This window comes from Hydra vulgaris, chromosome 15 (assembly GCF_038396675.1).
Source record: "Hydra vulgaris chromosome 15, alternate assembly HydraT2T_AEP".
NCBI lineage: Eukaryota > Metazoa > Cnidaria > Hydrozoa > Anthoathecata > Hydridae > Hydra > Hydra vulgaris.
Window position 1 is genome coordinate 2,518,093 of NC_088934.1, and position 21,908 is coordinate 2,540,000.

General features: G+C 27.0%; 1 protein-coding gene across 1 annotated transcript in view; it reads left to right on the top strand.

Annotated features, from left to right (window-relative positions):
- The window catches only part of LOC136072060 (engulfment and cell motility protein 1-like), a 109,616-nt gene that overhangs the window by 31,512 nt on the left and 56,196 nt on the right, over window positions 1–21,908 (top strand). Inside the window, exons 3-6 of the mRNA XM_065820159.1 lie at window positions 1,542–1,582; window positions 8,009–8,081; window positions 15,682–15,732; window positions 18,281–18,465. Of these exons, the coding sequence (XP_065676231.1) occupies window positions 1,542–1,582; window positions 8,009–8,081; window positions 15,682–15,732; window positions 18,281–18,465 (350 nt within the window). The remainder of the gene's footprint in view (window positions 1–1,541; window positions 1,583–8,008; window positions 8,082–15,681; window positions 15,733–18,280; window positions 18,466–21,908) is intronic.

Here is a 21,908-nt window from a genome sequence, read left to right on the forward strand (position 1 = left end):
ATATATATATATATATATATATATATATATATATATATATATATATATATATATATATATAAATATATATATATATATATATATATATATATATATATATATTTCTATTATTTTATTCTAATTTACTTCCATCAAGGCTGCAAACATCCACTATTAAGTTGGGAGTTACTAGAAAAAAATAATAGAGTTATATAGCAAGGAAATGGTTGACAGAAGACTTAAAGAGTTGAAGGTTGTATGAGTAAAGAAAACATGAAGATGAAAGAGAGTTCCAAAGTGCGAGGAAAAAAGCTAGACAAATAAAAGTTTTTGGAGCATGCAGAGACAGATACAGTATAAGAATGAGACTTTGATGAGTGGCAAGTCAAGCAAGAATGAGTTTTAGTTGATGGAACTAGAGATGAACGCTCCTTTGAGCAGCGGCCATAGTAGTATTTGTAGAAAAGACAATGGGATGCAACTTTGTGACAATGGGAAAGAGGCTCAAGCTCAGCAGATAGACCAAGTTCAACTACATTTACAGTGCATTTTTGGACATTTTGTCTGAAGAGAAAGAGCATCAAACAAGAGCCAGCCAAAACATGACAACAGTATTCCATACAGGGCAAATAAGAGATTTGTAAAGGTTGAGAATGGAATCAGGAGAGAGAAAATGGTAAGCACAATAAAGGGAAGCAACCTTAATAGATACTAATTTAGCAATCAATTGTATATATGGTTTCCATGAAAGATCAGTAGTAAATGATAATCCAAGAAGACGTAAAGAAGAGGACATAGTGAGAGGGTTGCCATGCATTAATATAGGAATGACTGCAGTACTGCAATAGTTGTTTGCAGTAAATAACTGAGTTTTGTTGAAGTTAAAATTTACAAGCCACTGTGAGCCCCAATCTGTTGCAGAAGTGAGATCAGATTCAAGATCAGCTGCCTGTTCTAAGCGATCGAAAAAAGAAGACTATTTTGTCAAGATTGGAGTATAAAGTAGAATCATCAGTAAAAAGAGCTACTTTAGATGTAAGGTTGTAATATATATACATATATATATATATATATATATATATATATATATATATATATATATATATATATATATATATATATATATATATATATATATATATATATTACATTATATATATATATATATATATATATAGTGTTTTTTACTAATTAATTATTGCTCTGTTCTTTAAGAACATTGAGCACTCTATTTGTAAAATACACTAACATAATTTCCATATATATATATATATATATATATATATATATATATATATATATATATATATATATATATATATATATATATATGTACATATATATATTTAAATATATATATTATAAATATATATTATATGTATATATATATAAATAAATATATATTATATATATGTATATATATATGTGTGTGTGTGTGTGTGTATATATACAATCATTTTTCTAAATATGCACAAATATTTAACCACTTAATTTTATTGTTTAATTTTATTTGTTTTAATTTTTTTGCTAAATTGTATTGTTGTTTACTTGTTACTTTTAAGGGTGCAAAGTTATCAGAGGTCATAAAAGAGATTTGTTTAAAGTAAGTTTTTTTTTCCATTAAGTTTTTCCTCTTTTATTTTTATTAGTTTAATAATTGTTTTTAATTAGTTATTTTAAATAACAATACTTTCTTACCATAAATAAATAATAGTTACTGTGGAACTTTACAATTAGTTATTTTTACATCATTGTATAACTTAAAAAGTATATAACTTAAAAGGTATATAACATGTTTTTGTATTTTTTACATGTAAAAATACATGTTATACAAGTTTTTCTTTATTTTCTCATGAATAAAAATGTTAATACCCAATTATTAATTTCTTTACGCTCTAGAATTCACAAAAATTCACAAAGAATTTTTGTGAATTCTAATTTTTTGGTTCATTTTTAAAATCCAGTATTAAAATTTATAATATGTATAAATGTAAAATACAATTCATTATCAATGACAAAATCACAGTTCCTGAATTTGCTAAAAAATTTTCATGTTCTAAATGTTTATCAGAGCAATCAGGAATTTGTTTTTCTTTAAATAACGAAAGTTTGTTTTATTTTTTAATATTTTTATGATGTAGGAGTGAGTTTTTTTCCTGAGTTTGTTTTTTTTTTTGTTGAAATTCCAGACCGGTTCTCAAGAGATCTTTCAGGCGATTGATGTTTTTATCAGTCATGATTTTTGGTTTTCTGCCTGATCCAAACTTATGAGACATTGATTCATTGTTTTTTCATTTAGCCACATAACATTTAATACTTCTTTCAAGGTGATTAGAGGCAACAAAATTCTCCACAATGTTTCTAGTTTTAGTATTAAGATGCAAATGACAATGTTCAATTAAAGTAGTCAGTAACATTTTGTAATTAATTTTTTTTTAACTAATCTAGATAAACAAAAATTTCAGTAAAAAACACTTTATAAGCAAAACAATAATGATGTCTGGCAGCTTGTAAATAACCTATTTTATTAATTTTATGTCATAGTTTATTTTTAAAATTGATTGCGAAATTTTTATTTTTCTGTTTACATTAAAATAGAAGTATTAACTGTAATTAACATCCTATAATTTTTAACTGTTTAAAATTTAAATATCATTTTTTAAGTTAGATTTCTATAAAAACATAAAAACATTTTTTCACTTTTAAAGCAAGTATTATTAAAATCAACATTTTATTCCTCAATTTGACCATTTAATTAAAGTAGAAGCTAACTCCTAACTTAGCATTGAAAATTTTTGAGAAAGTTTTGAAAATAAGGTTTGTTAAGTTAGGAGTGAATTTGTATAAAAATAACCCATTTCACCAGTTTTAATTTTTTAAGTTATATTTAAACTTATCCTTTATAACTATCTATTCATTACTGTTTCGTTATAATGAATCCACTCAACACACTGCAATAAACAGTTTTAATAAACAAATGTTATTGTTAAGAGACAGTATGTTTTTGGAATATGTTTTCATTTTTAATTTTAATATTTTGATGAATTTACTACAAATACTTATCATAATTTTACAAGGAAATTTTACAAGTTTCAAAGATTTGAAGATTTTTTGAATCATAGTGAAGTCTCTAATTTTTGAAAATTTAAATTTGTTGACCAAAACTGAATTAGAAGGCTGGGTTAAAGTAAGAAAAAAAAATTAAAAAACAAAATTAAGTTTTTTTTTTACTGTTTTCACCTTCCCAAGGCTCAAGAAGCCATTACAGTTGAAAAGACTTTCAATTTTGGAAAAAAAAAATTTTAATTAAAATTTTTTTTTCAAAATTTAATACTGTTGTTACATTCAATTTTCAACCCAACGTGTCTTGATGATTAAACCCAACATGTCTTAATGAGCAGGACAACTGTGTAAAGAAGCAAGTCAAGTTTCTGATTTGTTGGGGATTGAACGTGGTACTTCTTGCTTAATAAGTGAGAGCATCACCACTACACTTTTACTTGTTATACCTGTTATAAGTAACAGTTTTATGCATTATTGTTATGATGTTGTCATATATTAAATAAACTTTTTGTTGTGATGTTATATTCTGTTTTATTTTAATTTAATTTTTTTTTTTTCATTTATTTTTAGCTATTTATTTATTAATTTTAGCTTTAGCTCTTCTCTGCCATTCTTAAAAAACATTTAATATAAAAAGTATTTCATTTTTTAGTTAAATACTTAAATTCATAAATTTCATAGTTAAAATTGTTAAAAAGAATTGGAGAGTGGTCTTTTCTTAAACAGAAAAAAAAAACATGGTCAAATTTATTTAAATTTGTTACTTATAAAACAGGAATTATAGAAAATGAAGGGAAAAAAAAGCTGTTATTCTTAAGTGCTTAATAAACCTAAGTTGATGTTTTCTTAAAATATTCCCACCCACCCTGAGCTTTTTAAGACCCCCTCCCCCGTTATTAAATTTTACTCAGGGATGTGGAGTCCCAAAAAGGAGTCTGGTTTGAAAGTCACAAAAAGATTACTTCTTCCTAGTTTTTATTATCCAGGAGCTCTAAAAATATAGTCCCAAGGTCCTAAGGTATAATGGCGGCAAGGACTCCAGGACTCTGGGCTTAAAAACAATAAGCTTTAATAAGTGATTAAATCTTATTAATTTTTTCTTTTTGCAGATAATAAGTCAATCAACATGTTTAGAGCTTCTTGACATCAGACAAAATAGAGATATAAAACCATAATCCTTTTTGGATTCTGCATCCCTGATCTTACTTGTTATAAACAAGGAAACTATATCTCAAAACTAAAAAAAAAAAAAAAAATTTTTAATTATTATTTTCTAATATTTGAGACCGGTTTAGGTCTTAAAAATTAGAAAATATAAACTCACTTATTGAAATAAAAATAAAACATTCATACCATAAACTTGATTTGTTTATTGAAAAGAAAGAGTAGAAAGAATTTAACAAGTTAATTAGGGTAAATTTTGAGTGCAAGTTATCAGTATGTTTTACAATCATTTCTCTTCCTTTATTTACAACTACCTCCACAACTCTAAATCCAATCGAAAAAGATAGCATAAAATTAGAAACATCACCTCCTGAAATACCAATAACACTTACCACTATTGTCTAAGAAATTTTTCAAATTTAGGATTGGATTTTATAAAATTACCAAGAAAACACAAAAAGCATGTCAGTAACAACTAAAGGAACAATTTGATTTGGTCAAAACTGTTTCAGTTTCATTATTGTCAAGTTACTTTCAGGTGGGAATAAAAGGATGGATATGAATATTTATCCAGATGTGATAAATGGGAGAAATGGAGGAGAGGAAGGAGGGGGGGGAGGTAGACTTAACAGACAGGTGAATGGGAAGTTTTTTTTTCTATAAATGAGTTTATACTTTCTAGTTTTTAAGACCTAAAAATTAGAAAGCTCTTCAAAATTAGAAAAAATAACTGAAATTTTTTGAGATTTGAGATATATAACTATATGGGCAATTTCCATAAATATTTTATATTATATTAAATAAATAAAATTTTAGCAAATGAATATTGATGTAGACACATGAAAGTTATCTAAAATATACCTTTAGTACTAAAATTAATTTAAATCATTTTTATGCTTCCGAAAGTTACGGTTTTACTCATTGTTGCATCATAAAAAAAGTATCATTGTAAAATGTTATTTTAGCCATGAATATATTTGCCTAATCCGAATTAATTTAGTGTGAAGATGGAGCTAACATGTTTAATTTGTTATTGTTCAGGTTTTATACTTTTAAAAATATATATATTTCAAAAAAATAACAAAAGATCTTTTGTAATTTTCATGTAATGTAAGTTAACAAAAACATGATAAAATTTTGTTTTTTCTAAAATTTTAATATTTTAGAAAAAACAAAAGTATATTATTAAAAAATTTAAGTTTTTTTTAAAAACTTAAATTTTTTAATAATATATGCGAAAGAATATTAAGTGTTACGTTTTTACATTTAAAGTTTTGAATAACTATACTTAGTTATAGGACATTTAAATTTTAAGTTTTTGTAATCTAAGTTAAAATTACTTGCGTTTACTAAAGTTCTGGTGCTTTTTCGTAAATTTTTGTTTGTAAAAATGCAATTAAGGGGGTCGACTTAATAGGTAATAATAAAGTTGTCATACTAAAGTAATTTTTTAAAGTTGCTCTTGGTCTTGCGGAAAAAACTGTTTTCGGTATAACTTTCATAAATGTTATGAAAAATAACTCGGGAAGAGTGTAACCAGTTTTTATAAAATTGCCTTTGTTAATTACTTTTGATGAATGCGTTCAATACTTTTGCAATTCTTTTGTTACATAACTCTAAAAAATCTAATGATAATAACTGCTTGGTAATGAAAGCAATGTAAGTTAAATATATAGTATCAAAAAAAGCAAGTTTATTTTCCATAGCCACCTCTGATTAATTTTTTAATATTTTTTTTATTGGTATAGAATTCTCAACATCTTGTGAAAATTTCCAATACAATCTGTATTACTAATTTTTAGAAATTTGACCTAGAAGTTGAAGCAATTTTTTTACCTTGTTTTCTGCGTAACATAAAAAAGTGGCATTTTCAGTTTTATTCTTCCGACTAACAGCTTTAATGTCTTTAATTTTATTAACAATTTAAATTACAGTTTAAATAGGCAAATATTTGATAAATTTGTTGCACATGTAACGTAAGTTAAAAATTGAATTGTCCATATATATAATAATATAATAGATAACAAAAAAAACAGGGGGAGGGGGTCTTAATAAGCTTAGGGTAAGTAGGAAAATTTTTGGAAAATTATTAAACATCAACTTCTGTGTATTAAGCACTTAAGAGTACCATCTTTTTTTACTTTTATTTTCCATAATACCTGTTTTATAAGTAACAAATTTAATGTTTTTTTACTGTTTAAGAAAAGACCACTCTCCAATTCTTTATAATAACTAAAAAAACTATTCAAAACAACATCTACAAAAAAAAATAAAAAAAATTGAGCTACATTGGTATTTTTGTAGCTAAACTCGCCCCAGTAAATTTATGATAAAGGTTTTTGTCTTTGTTTCTGTTACATACAAAACAGAAACAAAGACTAAAACCATCTTTCAAAGTGGTAGATTTTTGTTGGTTCAAGGAAAAGTTTGAATAGTCATATCTTTGAAACTTTTTGTAATTAGATAAAATTTTGGGAATTTAAAAACCAGCAATATCTGAGACTTAGGGTTGCATGTCCTTGATGTTTTCAAATGGAATTGCACTTAGATTCATGACATGAAATATAGTTGTTAGTTAATATTTCAAGTATAAATTTTTGAAAATTTTGTATAATGTAATCAAGTCTTGCTTTGGATGACAAATTTCTAACAGTTTCAACAATTTATGTATATTTCAACATTTTATGTATATTGAAATAGAAAATGTTATTTGAATTAGCAAATTAATTGTAAAACTGTCTTCTGTTTTTCAACTGTGGTAATTAGTTCAGTGCAGTGACTAGACTGGAGAAAACATGACTTTTGAAACACTTAAAGATTAAATATGTTTGGATGTGTGCTACTCAGATAATATTTGTTAAATAGTTTCCAAGGTTTTTTGGATTTACAATGGAAATTTTTGTCTTTACAAAATGAAGCAATTCTAAGTGTAGAACAAAGTAGTAGTTGCTGCTAGCAACATAGTAGTAGTTGCTGCTAGCAACATAGTAGTAGTTGCTGCTAGCAACATTTAACTACTACTTTTTTGGCCAGAGGAAAACTTTGTTGATGACAGTTTGTTAATGAAAAATCATTAATCATTACTCAACTCAAATATAATACCAACCACATCTTTTATTAAGGCTTTTATTAACTGAGATTTATAACTGAGATAATATAACTGAGATATTATAACTGCCATTACTTATAAATTTATATACTTCTATTAGGGTATTCCAAAAAACAATATTTTTGAAAAATATATGCTGCCACCCCCTTAATGTGTTCCATATGAAAAAAAAACTCTGGGTTTAAAATTTTTTTAAATTAATAAACATATTAATACCATTATTAATATTTTTATATGTTAGTTATAATATAAATGTTATTACACATTATTGTTATAATATTGTTTTAAATTATAGTTATTGTATGTTTTAAATTTTAATTACCTGTAATGTTTTAGATTATAATATATTGTTGTATGTAAATAAATATTATTTATAACTATTATTCCATATTGTTTATGTTATATTATTAGTTTAGTGTTAATATATATGAAGTTTTTACAAATTGAATCTGACAAATTTATTTTTCATGTTTAAAACATTTAGACTTATACTAACTATTATTAACTGAATTTTTTGTGAATTTTTAAATAATTGCAATTCAGTGATTCAGTTAATTGTTTAATAATTTGATAACTATACCATAATATATTAATAATAATTCATTCAACAAGATAATAATAATTTATTATACTAATTTTTATTTGTTTTGTATTACAAGGGTTTGTTTATAAACAATTCAAATGTTAATTTAGATGGACCATTACATCAAAGTTTGATCAACATTCTTTACAGTATCTTGATTCTAAAATATATATTACAGAGGAGGTAGAATTTTTGTTTTTATTTATTTTTGTTTCAATGTAATTGTTTAATCAAACTGTTTGTAATTAATAAGTTTAAAATTAAAAAAGTTTTTAGAAATTTTTTTTAATCCATTTTCCAGTAACATTTTATTTTAATCTTTTATTTATGTTTCATTTTATTTATGTTTCATTTATGAAAAATGTTTAAGGAAATATATTTTTAAGCATGAGGAAAAATTTACAGCAAATGGATGTTTCTGTGCTGAATGACAGTTCACGCTAATGACAGAAACAAGAGTTCAGATTGAGTTTTGGTTGTTGGAATAAGCAATGATTTCTCACTTGAGCATCAGCCATGATGGTATTTGAAGAAAAGAGAATGCAACTTTATGATAATGGGACAGGGACTCAGGCTTGGTCGCTACATCAGGTCCAATAAGTTTTACAATGCATTTTTGGATTTTATCTAAAAGAAAGAGGGCCTCATTATAAGAACCAGCTTAAATATGACTACAGTATTCCATATAAGGATAAATAATAGATTTAAAGAAGTAGAAAATGAAATCAGAATTAAAAAAGTGACAACCACAATAAAGTGAGGCAACCTTAATAGAAGCTTCACAATGAGTCATAACAATTGGCTACTTATGTGACCTCAACATCAATGCAATCCAAAAGCGCTAACAGGAACAACTGATGTGCAGATGGCATTGTTAGAAATCTGTTATTTTACAGCTTTTGATAAAATCAGTTTCTCTTAGAGCTATTCCATATTTTGGAAAGCCTTACAACTAGCTGGCCTCAGAGCAATTAAACTTAGTTTTTAAACTGTGGTTAGGAGAAAACAGACCAACAGTTTACTGTAATAAGTTACTGGAACATTGTAGGAACATATTGCTGTAATAAATTACAAGATTAGTTTACTGGTACAAATTATTGCAACAATAATGGAAAAAATAACTGGAAACCCTAACATTTTTTGCAATTACTTAGAAAATCTAAAAACTTAACTATTTATGGAAACGTTGTTTCAGCAATAGATGTGAGAGTGAAGCAGAAAACGAAACATACATACAGATAAAGATAACTTTGTAGATACTTAAAAAAAAAAAATGAACGGTAATATGAAATTTTGTTAAAAATACAAATATGATTGAATAAGAAAATCAGCTCCATATTAAATATAATAGAAAAAGAGAAAATATAATGAAGAATTCATCCATTTAAGTAGCATACTAAATACACCATAATCAAAAAGTTTTTGGAGCAAAAGATCATGAGTAAGTCAAATGCTTTTTAAATAATCTTTTATAAACATATGCACTGTCATTAAATATGAGATCTGATAGGCAATAATTTGGTAACAATTTATTTATAACAAATCCATGCTATTTTTGAGATAAAAGATTAACTGCAGATTGATACCCTTTTAAACAATGCTGTTGTGGCAGCAGCTGAGTTGAACTTAAAGGATGAAGAAATTGTTAAAGATTGTAGCTGTACATTTGATAACATTGACTTTGACAGCATTTTACCTTTTGATACATTTTTCTCTTATTTGTAATATTTTACTCTTTCATTCAGATTTAATTTTATTTTTAACTGTAACTTTTTTAAATTTTTTGTGTTTTTATATTGATAGATGAGTTTTGGAATGTAGCCATTATTTAGCATTTAGATAACTGATAACAAAGATAAAAACTGATAGATCGAAAACTGATAGATCAGTTTTTAATGTGTCGATTTTCTTGGCCAAGTATGGGGTTTTTTACATCCCTGGCTCCAGCCAACTAGCAGGGTTAGCAGTTTTGGTCTTTGCTTCTGTAATCAAGTTTCTTTTTTATTTTATGAGAATTATCTTTAGAAAGCTTTTTTTAATATTCCAGTTTTTTGAAGTTTTTATAATTTTGTTAAGATATAAAAAATGGGTTCTTAGGATGGCTTGAAGATTCTATGGTATTATTGAAAGTTAGAATTAATTAGTTCTTTTTTTTGTCATGCAAAGAACTAAAAAGAGAACTTATTTATAACCAACTAAAACTTGTTCAGTTTCAAGATTAGATGAACACCAAATGTGAGTCTGTATTGCTGTGTGTAATTCACTCACCACTGCAGATGGTGAAAGTTATTTTTTTTCTCTGTTTTAATTTTTTTTTTATTTTTTTTTTTCTTCTGTTTTGTTGATCACTGTTGAACATTTTAAACAATAGTTTTGATTGTTTCTGTTTAGTAGGAGTTTTATCTATATTGATGTGGATTAGGGTGTATCGAAAAACAACTTTTTTTGAATTTGAAATTGTAATAGAGCGGAAAAGTTGCATAATGCTATAAAAAGTAATTGTGCCTAATTTTTTTGTATATTTTTTATGTCTTCAGTTCACGGTAGGGTTTTATTTTCCTTACAAAAACACGTTTTCTGACTTTTTTTACAAAATAAAAATAACAAATTCTATGCATATATTAGAGTTGTATTAGAGTTTAAACATTATACAATAATCAGGTTAGAAATGGTTACAATTTTTAAGAAAATATTTTAATGTCTTCAGTTTCCACTAGAGGGCTAAGTTTTTAAGAAAAAACACTGTTCAATGAGTCTCTGGCAATTAAGCTCTGCAATTCATAATGTACAATTAAAGTTATGTGGAAAATGTTTTTGAAAAATGCCTAAAGTTAAGCTGTTATAAAGTTCAACCATCTGACCCATATGGATCTGTCTCAAACTGTTTCTTTGTGTTGAATAAAGGCATTATTTTTTGCGATGCAACTCTTGCACGAATGAAGCAGTCTCTATTAGCCAAACCGCAAACTTGATCTGAAGCCTTGGTTACAAGTTTGATGCATCTCTCTACTCCTTGAGTATGGTATGGAAAATGCTGCACATCTGGAAGATAAACATTTTTTAACATTTCAATTAGGTTTTCATCTGAAATGTGAGTGGTAATCTCAAAAAAAAGGTTCATTTAGTTCACATTTTTTTCTAATCAATTAGATCTATATAGTCTTTTGCTTCAAAATTTCTGGTATAGAGAACTTTTGGACTTTGTTCGTTTTCATCTTGCTTTCATTATTTGTTGTAATGCCAATTTCCTCACATTTGGGCGAGTATCCGATATCATAGCAAGAAGCATGTTTTCTGGATGCGCAAAAAAACCATTCTTTGTATAACTTGATTGATGATACTTTTTATTTCACTACTGATATATCTGAATAAATCAACGGTTAGCCATAAATGTCTAGCACCTTCCGTGCATGCGGGATTACATCTTATATTGAACCACATTTGGCAGAAACTTCAACAGTAAACTCAACTATTTCTCTCAGCCTGTGTGACGGTTTGCTACATCCAACATAATACCTCAATATTCTGTTTGCAGTGGTCACCTACCTAGCATGGTTAAGTTTTCCAGGATTTCGGTTAGCCAAAGCGTTTGGACAATAACTTGTAGATATTGCTTTACAAATATCAAGTAAGTATTTTTGGTCAGAGCTAAGAGATTTTTTGTACAGGAATGTAGCTAACTATTAGCAAGGTATTACACAACTTAATTTCTCTTTCGTTTTCGTATATTTTTCTCCTTGTTTGTATCAATAACTAATATTGTATTTTATCTTCCATCAAAATGCAAACCTTCTATTATTTGAATATCTTCATGGTCTAAATGTTGCATTTTAAGTCTGTTTTTCTTTCGTTCTCTTTGAATCTTGTTTTTATCAATTACTTTATATTGGTTACTATTGTGCTGGAAGACATGAACGTAATTTATGAAATTACGTTCATGTCTTCCAGCACAGCACATGCTATAAATGCAGCACCTCTGCTTGAAACACCTACTCTATAGCAGGCTTGTGCTAAGGATAGTAACGGTGATCTCATTTGTTCAGTTTTATCTTTTCTGTTCCATTTTCGCTTGCGGCTTTCAGCTGTATCTAAATAATCAGCATCTGATTCTGAGTCAGTATTCAAAATCACAGTCTCATCAGAATCAGAATCTTGAGATATAGAATAAAAACTTGATTTCTGAATGCGACTTGATGATATTGCTTTAGCTTCAATACCTGTAATAGCTGAAGACTGTGTTGATGGGTTAGACAGTAAGGGGCTGTTTACTCTGTTTTTTCTTGCTTCTTTTTGCTGTAATCTTTAAGTACTTTGTATATTGAGTCCTTCCATATACATAATCCTCATAAATCTCTGATTGCTGAGAAAATCATGTTCTTTCTGTGGTATCTTCTTTAATTTTTACAGATGCATTTAGAAAAATCAAGGCATTTGCATGCTGCAACGTCAAATAAAGTATTTTCTGCATGCTTTTGAAATGTTATTATTTTGGACTTTTTTCTGTATGTTTCATTTTGTAACGGACTTCATAATATTTCTATACTTTTGATTGTACCAAGAAACATTTTTACAATGTGTTTATGCGACACAGTAGGTATCGATGCTTTTCTCCACAAATTTTCTATTTTGTGCACCAAATTTTCCAATATTTCTTTCAAAAAAGGTCGTTTTCCACCACTTTCCACTCTCATTTTCTGCATTGAGAAAAGATAAATTAGCATGACATGTTTGCATGTTCGCAAGGCATTTTCACATAAGCCTGCTGGTGAACCGAAGATAGGACAAGTAGACTTTTTCCTTGTTGTCACTGCAGCAGAAGACATTTTTGCCATTAAAATATTTTCTTTGATTTCAATTTGTTTTATTAATAAACAGATGTAAATCAGAACTAATAAATTATAAGCTGTGCTTTTTGGTATTTATCTGAATATTTATTAAATAAATGTTTTGATTATAGACATAATTTGTGGTAAATAATGCTGATGGTGATGGTAATAAATGACATATTAGTGACATTTTACATACTTTAATGTCAGTTAAAAATCACCGGTGTAACAATTGGCATAGAATGTTTGGTTTATTACATTTTAATTACTTTTATTCCATTATCGTAACAGTGACGGTAAGTGAAAGCCTTAACAACATAATTAAAATTACTATGTTTTAAATAAAAATTGTGTTTTTTCCTAAAAACTCAGTCCTCTTGCGGCAACTGAAGAAATTAAAATATTTTCTTAAAAATTGTAAGCATTTCTAACTTAGTCATTGTGTAATGTTTAAACTCTATTACAACTCTAGTATATGCATAGAATTTGTTATTTTTATTTTGTAAAAAAAGTCAGAAAACATAAAAAATATACATAAAAATTTGGCACAATTACTTTTTATAGCATTATGCAGCTTTTCCGCTCTATTACAATTTCAAATTCAAAAAAGTTGTTTTTTGATACACCCTAATGTGGATGCTGTTCTGAGTCTTGCTAATTATTAGCTAGCTAACAGATTATGGGCAACTTGACACTTTACCTAATTTTTAATTTGAATGATAAGTTTTGTGGTTTTTGCATTAGAAACATTTTTATGTAATAATAATAAAAAAAAGAGTTGTGTTTTATTTTCTTTAAAACTCTTCAATATGTTCCCTAAAGTGTCTGATACCAATATCATTACAATTAACATTTAATTTGTTTAAAAGTAATGTTACCAGTTTTTTGGAAAGTTCAATATGGAACTAGTGGAGAAGATATCTAGGTGCAATAAACAGTATTCTTTTGTTTTCTTTCTCATTTTTGAACTTTTAAGGGATTGCGTCACAAATTTCTGGTTTAGTGTTAGATTTTTTTGACTTTTGCACAAGCTACCTGTTAGTTCATTAAAAAAATTGCTTATTAAATACAAAATTTGGTTTTATACTTGTTACATGCATATGTTAGTAAAGTTATTGTTACAAGAATATATACATAACAAGTGTTGTTTATTGCGCTGTGAAAACATTCTTTAGACGAGCGTTGTCTTTTGATTTAGTGGTATGTTTTTTTAATAACATAGGAACCTTTTGTGGACTGCATGCATTTAGACAGTCTCTCTTAGGTGCCTACATGCAGCAGTTCACTCATTTTAAATTTAAGATCATCTTTGTTATGATTGCAAATAAAAATGGTTTGCTTTTAACAAATCTAAAAATTCTTTGGTCTTCTTGCACAGTAGTCTTATATTTTCCAACTCATTTTTCAACTTTTGCTTTATAATTTATACCGCTTGAAATTATCATGCAGAAAATATGAGAAAATTTTGGATGTATGAGTAAGATTTGCTCTCTCTATGATGCTTCAAAATAATACTGCGTTCTGCTCGTGCACAATGGCATTCCCAACCTACTTTAAAAGGTTTAGAAAACACTTTTACCATTAAGCATAGAAAAATAAATAAAGAATGTATTAAATTGAAGTATTAATTACTTTTCCTGTAAAAATTTAAAAAAATTTCTTTAAGTATTTTTAATTATCTTAAAAATTAATTTGCTATTTTAATGCATTCCCTCAATTACTTAAATTTTATCAAAAATATCCATCTTCTTAAATATATTGAATTTTTATTTGATCAATTTACTTACCTCATACTAATATATACACACATGAAAAATTAGCCTTACTACATTATACAGTAGTGTTAATACTTTCTTCTTCATTTGCTCACTCAGAATCAACAATGTCTCTACAAACAATATTTTAGTGTAACACTCTGCTAGCATTTAACACTATTTACCTTTGGTAGATTAATCAGCTCAGGATGATCAGTATAGGGTCTGTTTTTAACAACATAATATGCTGTTTTAAATACATGTTCAGTTGTGTCTGATTCAGCTTGATTAATTTTTGTGTAATTTGCTTTCAAATGCTCACCTTTTCTGAGTTTGAGAAGCTTGCAAGCCAGGCTATTGGCTTTACCTTTGTGGTTACATATTTTTTTTAATGTCTGAGTTTCATCGCAAGGCATTGTAGATCCATTATAGATCTATATGCAATCCATTCAAATAATTTTCTGCCCTTATTATAATTGCAAACAGAGCATTCAAAGTTGCTGTGGATGCATAATTAATAATTTATTTTTTAGCCTTTAATTAATTTTATTGTTTGTTGAGGCTGAGGCTGCTTAAATAAGTGTTGAGACATGGATGATAAAGAATTCATTGGTATACTAAGTGATTATTGAGGCCGTGATTATGAACAATTCGTTGGTAAAGTGCTAGTAAAAACGGAAACATTTAATAAAGACACATTATATGTATCTTGACGTATGAATGACAACAGATCTTAACATTCTTCAACATTTAGTTTGGCAAATGCAGGTCCGCCAAAAAAGTTTGATAATTTTTTGTTTGTTTATGTTTTGTAGCCATATACAGAAATGATGTTGTATTCAAACAATAAACCAATCATATTCTGAGAATGTTGTTTTAGTGATATTTAAATATCACTAAAATGGCAGAGTTGAAACCTCTTGCTTGTAAGCTGTAGACTAAAAGGATTTTTTAAACACTTTGGTTTTGTTTTAACGGGTTTTTTTTAATCTTTAATTTTATTATTTTATCAACAAAATATTGATGAAATATTAAAATTAAAGATTTTTCTGATTTATTGTTTATTTTTTGTATGAGTTATTTTTAGTTTTATTGAGTTATTTGTATAAGTTAAAAAATGACATATTCATAATAATTTTATTAAAAAAACAACTTTTAAAAATTTTATATATATATATTTATAATATTGTTATTTTATCATAGAATCGTGCTGATATTCATGATGGTGATATTCTTACATTAAACTTGAATGTTGTAAGTTGTTATAAGATGTTTAATGGTGCAGCATTTAGTGTAATGTTGATTTATTTTGATATTTATGTAAAGTTTCATTTAACAATTCAAACAGTTTTTTATTAATGTAAATTTTCAGTAAGTCTTTTGAATTTTGAAATTTGAAAAATCTTTACTAAAGATTCAATTTTTAAATTTTTACCAAAGATTCAATTTTTCAAGACTTTTTAGATAAATTCAATAGATAATCTAAAGTTACTTAAGTGATTATTACACCTATTTTTAACTCTAAATCAAAAATCTTAGTTGACACGAACATGATTAACAAATCTTAATTGATACGAACACGATTAACGAATCTTAGTTGACACAAACACGATTAACAAATCTTAGTTGACATAATTAACATAGTTAACATAATATAATTTCTCCTCATTGAATTTAATGTTGCCAAATGAAATTTGTTTGCAAAATAAAATTTATTTGCAATTACAGAAATAAAATTAAAAAACAAAACATTAAAGTAAAGAAATAAAATTTTTTTACTAAAGCAATGACTCAATACCTTTGAATTTTACTAGGCAAATATTTTTTTCACAGTTTTTTTTTTTTTTTAATTTGAATTCAGCTCCCCAAAACCATGAAGCCCACTACAGTCGAAGAGGCTACTAAAGTTGTGGTTACAACCTTCTTTCAACTCTTTAAATCCAAAACACAAACCTTGACAAACAAGGCTGCTGCGCGGAAAAACAAGTTGAGCACGGTACTACCAGGGACATGGTGGTTTTATTTGTCTACTGTTTGGAAACATTACCATGCTATCAATGGTTGAGAAACCTGACAAATTATTCACAAAAAATAATGGACAAATGTCAAATTATCAAATTCATGCTTATAAAAACATAGAAGAAGATATGTTCCCCACACCTCAAAAAAAATAAAATAATAATAATGATGATAATAATTGAAGTTTAATTTTATTTAATTTTATTGTGCATTTATTAATAATTTTAGCATAATGGTAATACATGTTTGAATATAAATATGTCTTATAATTTCAAAATCTATTGAATAATTAGATATAAATTTATCTAATTATATCATAGATATTGAAAAACTGTTTTGATTTAAGATTATGAACTAAAAATTTAGTACTTTTGAAAATGTAAACAACATCACAACTTTTTTAATAGAAATTAGACTCATACCTTCTATTAAAAAGTCATTCATAAAGTTTAGAAATTTAGAAAATTTATATATTTTTATTTTAATTGGGTAATGCATTATTGTATATAGTTCATACATATATTGGGTTCCTTATATCATTTGGTAAATAATAAGAAAAATATTGGATATTTAAGTCAGTTACTGATGAAATTTTATGAAAAAAGTTTGTAATCCAAAAAAAAAAGAAATTTTTTTAGAGAAAAATTGAAAAGGTTTAAACAACAAAGGTTTAACAAGGAAACACATTTTGAAATTTTTTTCTTATCACTATTTTTATTGCTTGCTTATCACAGCAAATCCTTTTATACTTATATTTAAGATTGCTTTATCTTTAAGGTGAGAAATTTGTAGGACGTACAATTATTAGGTTTAGAAGTCACAGTTTAAGCACACTAGTTTTATATTAATATTGATGGGAAGGATCAAAATAATTTAAAAATAAGATTCTCTATTTTTACTTTGTATTGGTAGAGCTTTAAAAATGTGTAAAAGCTTCTGAACTTCATAGAGGGAATAAACAGAGTACTAGAATCTATTATTTATGAACTCCTTAGTTTTTTAAAACTAATCTTTTCGCCTCTTACTTTCTTTTTCTATTGAGCTCAGAATTTTTCCTTAACTTTTTTCAATGCTTCCAAACTAAAGAGTTCAATTAAAATTAATGAGTATTCTAAACTGTGGGAGAATGGTTGTAGCTTTGAGTGCAACACCTCATAATTGTCATGTTAAAATAAACAAAAATGCGCAGAAATGGGATGTTGCAAAATTTATGAAATGAGCAGTTTACAGCATTAAACAACCATGTTATAAAATATGAATGATACAACTTTTAAAAGTAAATTTACAATAGGCTTGTTTGTAATAGATGTCATTAGAAACATTATTAGTATGATGTCATTAGAAACATCATCTATAAAATGTCAATAAAAACATCATCCGTATGATGTCATTAGAAACATTATTAGTATGATTCGATGATTGTTTTGTTTTAAAAATTTTTTATCTTGTACTTATTATATTTTCCAAGTTTTTCTGACTTACAAGACAAAAACTCAATTAGGCAACTGTATATAACTCCGGGTAACTATAACAACTGTATATAACTCCAGGTAACTATAACAGGTGTAGATAACTACAGGTAACTATAACATGTAGATAACTTAAGGCAACTTTGACAACTGTGGATAACTACAGATAACTATAACAACTGTAGATAACTACAGGTAACTAAAAGGTTAACTTAGGTTAGGCAAAGAACATTAAGATTAAACTTAGAAGCAAGTTAAAGTTTTTCACATTTTTTAAAAAACAATAAAAAGTTATTATTTTTTATTATTAATAGGAGCTTTCAGCATCAAAGTTTCTTGTGGATATTGAACAACCAGATTCAGAGATTAAAAGAATGGCATTAGATCAGCTGGCAGGTGTTGATTGTGCAGGTCAAGCTGAAGATCCTTTGTTTGCCAATGAATTTATAAATAGAAATGGAGTAAATGCATTGGTTAAAATAATAGAGAGTGATACTGAGTAAGTTTTGAGTTATTATCTTAAGTTTTTACCTTTGCACAGTGGGTCAAGATTTACATAAAATGGACAAAAAATCATAACTTCTTTATTTTTGAAGTTGTTAAATTGAAATTTATATGAGTGGCTCTAGTCATCATGAAGATCTTTTTTAAAAAAAAATAATTGTTTTTTTTGCAGATGCAGGCACCCTAAACACCATAATAAAAAAGGGTGTATAGGGCGTTAGGGATTTTAGACAAAACTTTTTCCCAGATTCGAAGCATAATTGATTAAAATGTTTGTTGCGTGTTACATCCCCTTTTAATAAACAAAGAAACATTTATTTATTAGATATTTTATCAGAAATCAGTATAAAAATATACAAAACTTAAAATTGAAAATAAAGTTACAATAAAAGTTTAATACAATCTTCGTTAAGTTCAAGTTCTTTAATACATCTCGAACTCCTTCTTAGAGTGCTAATAAGTGGATCTGAATTGCACGATAATCTTCGCATAACATTTTCATTAGTGACTTATCGTAATAATTTTCTTGTGTAGTGTTCTCTATAATTTTTAATGTCTTTATTTCAACATTCCTGAGCTTCCTCAGAAAGAAGACCTACTGGTTTATCTCTTACAACTTGAGAACTATGAATTAGAATTTTTTGTACAATTTGAGGCATTGGGAACCATGGGTACTAAGAAACATAGAGCTCTGCTGTTTCATTGGTATATTTTTCAAGTTCATCAGCGTTAATTTGATGTTTGCACAATAAAACACAAAGAATTATGAATAAATGTTTCATGAGATTTTTATCTAAGCCAAGTATTTCGGCACTGTTTCTTTTTGTGCCGTGCACTGTTACTTTTCGTGCCGTGTTTCCATCATTTGCTGTACCTAAACCACTGCTTTTTACTTCTACATCTACAATTAACCTAAGTGATCTTTCATCATTTGCTGAACAATAATATTTTTTCTTACTTGCCACTTTCCTAATTCAATTCTATAACTTATATGAAGACAGCATTCAAAGTACCTAATCCATGCATGTAATGTGCTCAATCCAAATTAAGTGGAAACTGTATTAAAGATTTTTGAAAAAGCAACATTTAGATTGTTCATATTTGAAAGGTCAGTCCACAAATACTACATGCTTGAAGAGAATTACTTAAAGGCAAAACTATGGTAGCCACTTTTCCATCAATCATTGTGCATTCTAACTTATGTTTGATAATAGAGGAAATCAAAGACTGTTGGTTTCAAATTACTGTTCTTGATAGAAATATATTCTCGTGTAATAACCTCAGCACTTTCTTTTACATATTGAAATTGTACTGGACGGCAGTAAAGTTTAGAGAATGGTTTTTCATTAGTCCATAATGATTCGCCAGATTCTTCAATATAAAGTTTAATTGGAACGATGCAGGATAGAAATAAAGATTGTTCCTCAACATAAATGATACTTATCTCTTCTTCTGTACATTGTTTGTATAATGATTGGCTGGTTGAACCATCAAATCCTACTTTGTGTATAAAGACAAGAATGGGTTTCTCAGGAGCCTTACAGATTCATTGAATATTTTTAACAACCTGTATGTAGTATAGTCAATAAGGCTCTGCAAATCAACTGAGGCTGAATAATCAGTATTTTCTATTCCACGACAAGGTATGCATAAATCTTTTTCTTCCCTTACTTCATTATAAGTTGGATACAATTTGTTTCCGTTAGAAATTGCTCCAATAAGAATTGTTTGGTAACTGGCTTTATTATAAGCAGCCAGTCCAAAATCAAAGCTAATGCTTCCTCTACAGTATATATTGTTGTTGAATTAACTGCACCACTTTTCTCTGATTTTAATATTTGCTTTACAACCTTAAATTTAAAAATGTAAATTTGAAGAGTGAGGTGAATACAATCTACTAAGAAAATTTATCACCCGTAGTATTTTGAAGATTTTTTTTAATTAATAAGATAAATTAAAAATGACTATAGTATAGATGTTTATGTATCTTGGCATCACTGAACCTTTTTTTCTCTTTTAGTTTAAAAATAAGTAAAATAATTCCTCAGTAATGTTTTTTCTGCTCTCCTCTTCTTTCTTTTTTTTCAGACGCTTGGGTAAATGGTATGGAATTTGCACCTGGTGGTCTTCCGTAGACAGCTTATTTAAATTAAAATATCAGATGATTGTATTTAGTATAAACACTTGCTAAAACACAATTAAATAGTAAAAAACATCATGAGTCCATTACTTTAATTTTTATAAAGTATCATACCTAAATTGTGAGAAGAAGTTGGAAAAACCAAGCCTGAGTTTTGGCTCGTTTATCAGTTTCAAAACATGCATTGCTTGTATGTAGTTCATTTTCTAACCAGACTTTGTAATGCAACTCAAATCTATCCTTGTGTCTGTTTACTTTATTCCATTTTTTGTTAAATTGTTTAGAAAATAATTTGAAGTCTATGTCAGAGATCCATGTAACTTTAAAAGCATCAGGTTCGGTAACTGATTTGATTAGGTTGTTTTCCAAAGCATGAAACAATTTTTGAGATATTTCTTTATTTTTCATAATGATTGGTAAAAGAAAATTTCAATTTAAAAATATAGTAATAGTTTTTTAAAGGTTTTAAATAGTATTCATATTTTAGATATTAAAAAATTGATAATTAACTGAAATAAGTTTAAGCTTAAAACCACATTACTTAATAAAGTGGAATAGCATTAAGTTTTATTGTTTCTTGTAGTTTCCACAATTGCAATTAATTATTTAGAGTTCATACTTAACAACATTGTGCTTTGAACAATTGAAAATGACAAACAAGTCGAATGTTTAAAACCTGCTAAACTTTAATTTGCGCAACTTTGTACAAGATATTTTAATGAGAAACCTTCTACAATATTTGGACACTGTAAAAAAGTTATTCCCAAATATTCCTAAGAGTGGGGAAATGTGGGCAAAAAATGATCTTGAGCCTTTTATAACTTTTTATTATATTTTGTACTTTAACTCATATTTAAAGTTAAGAAAAAAGTTATAAAATACAAGATTATTTTTATTTGTTAAGTTTTTGTTTTTGTTTTAAACAACTTCGCTTCCAACAAGGCTGCAAGCAACCACTAATTAGAGTTGGAAATTACTTGAAAAGAAAAGATGAAGATTGTAGAGCAAGATAACGATTGACAAACGACTTGAAGGATTGCAAATTATATGAATCAGGAAAGCAAGATGAAGGAAGCGAATTCCAAAGGACTGATGTTAGAGGAAAAAAACTAGACGAATAAGAGTTTTTGGAGCACTTAGGAACAGTCACAGAAAAAGGATGAGACTTAATTAAATGACGAATTAAACAAGAATGATATATAGTAGATGGCACAAGAGACGCTAGCTCTTTAGAGCAGTGCCCATTAAAGTATTTCTAGAAAAGAGAAAGAGAAGCAACATTACGACAATGTGATAAT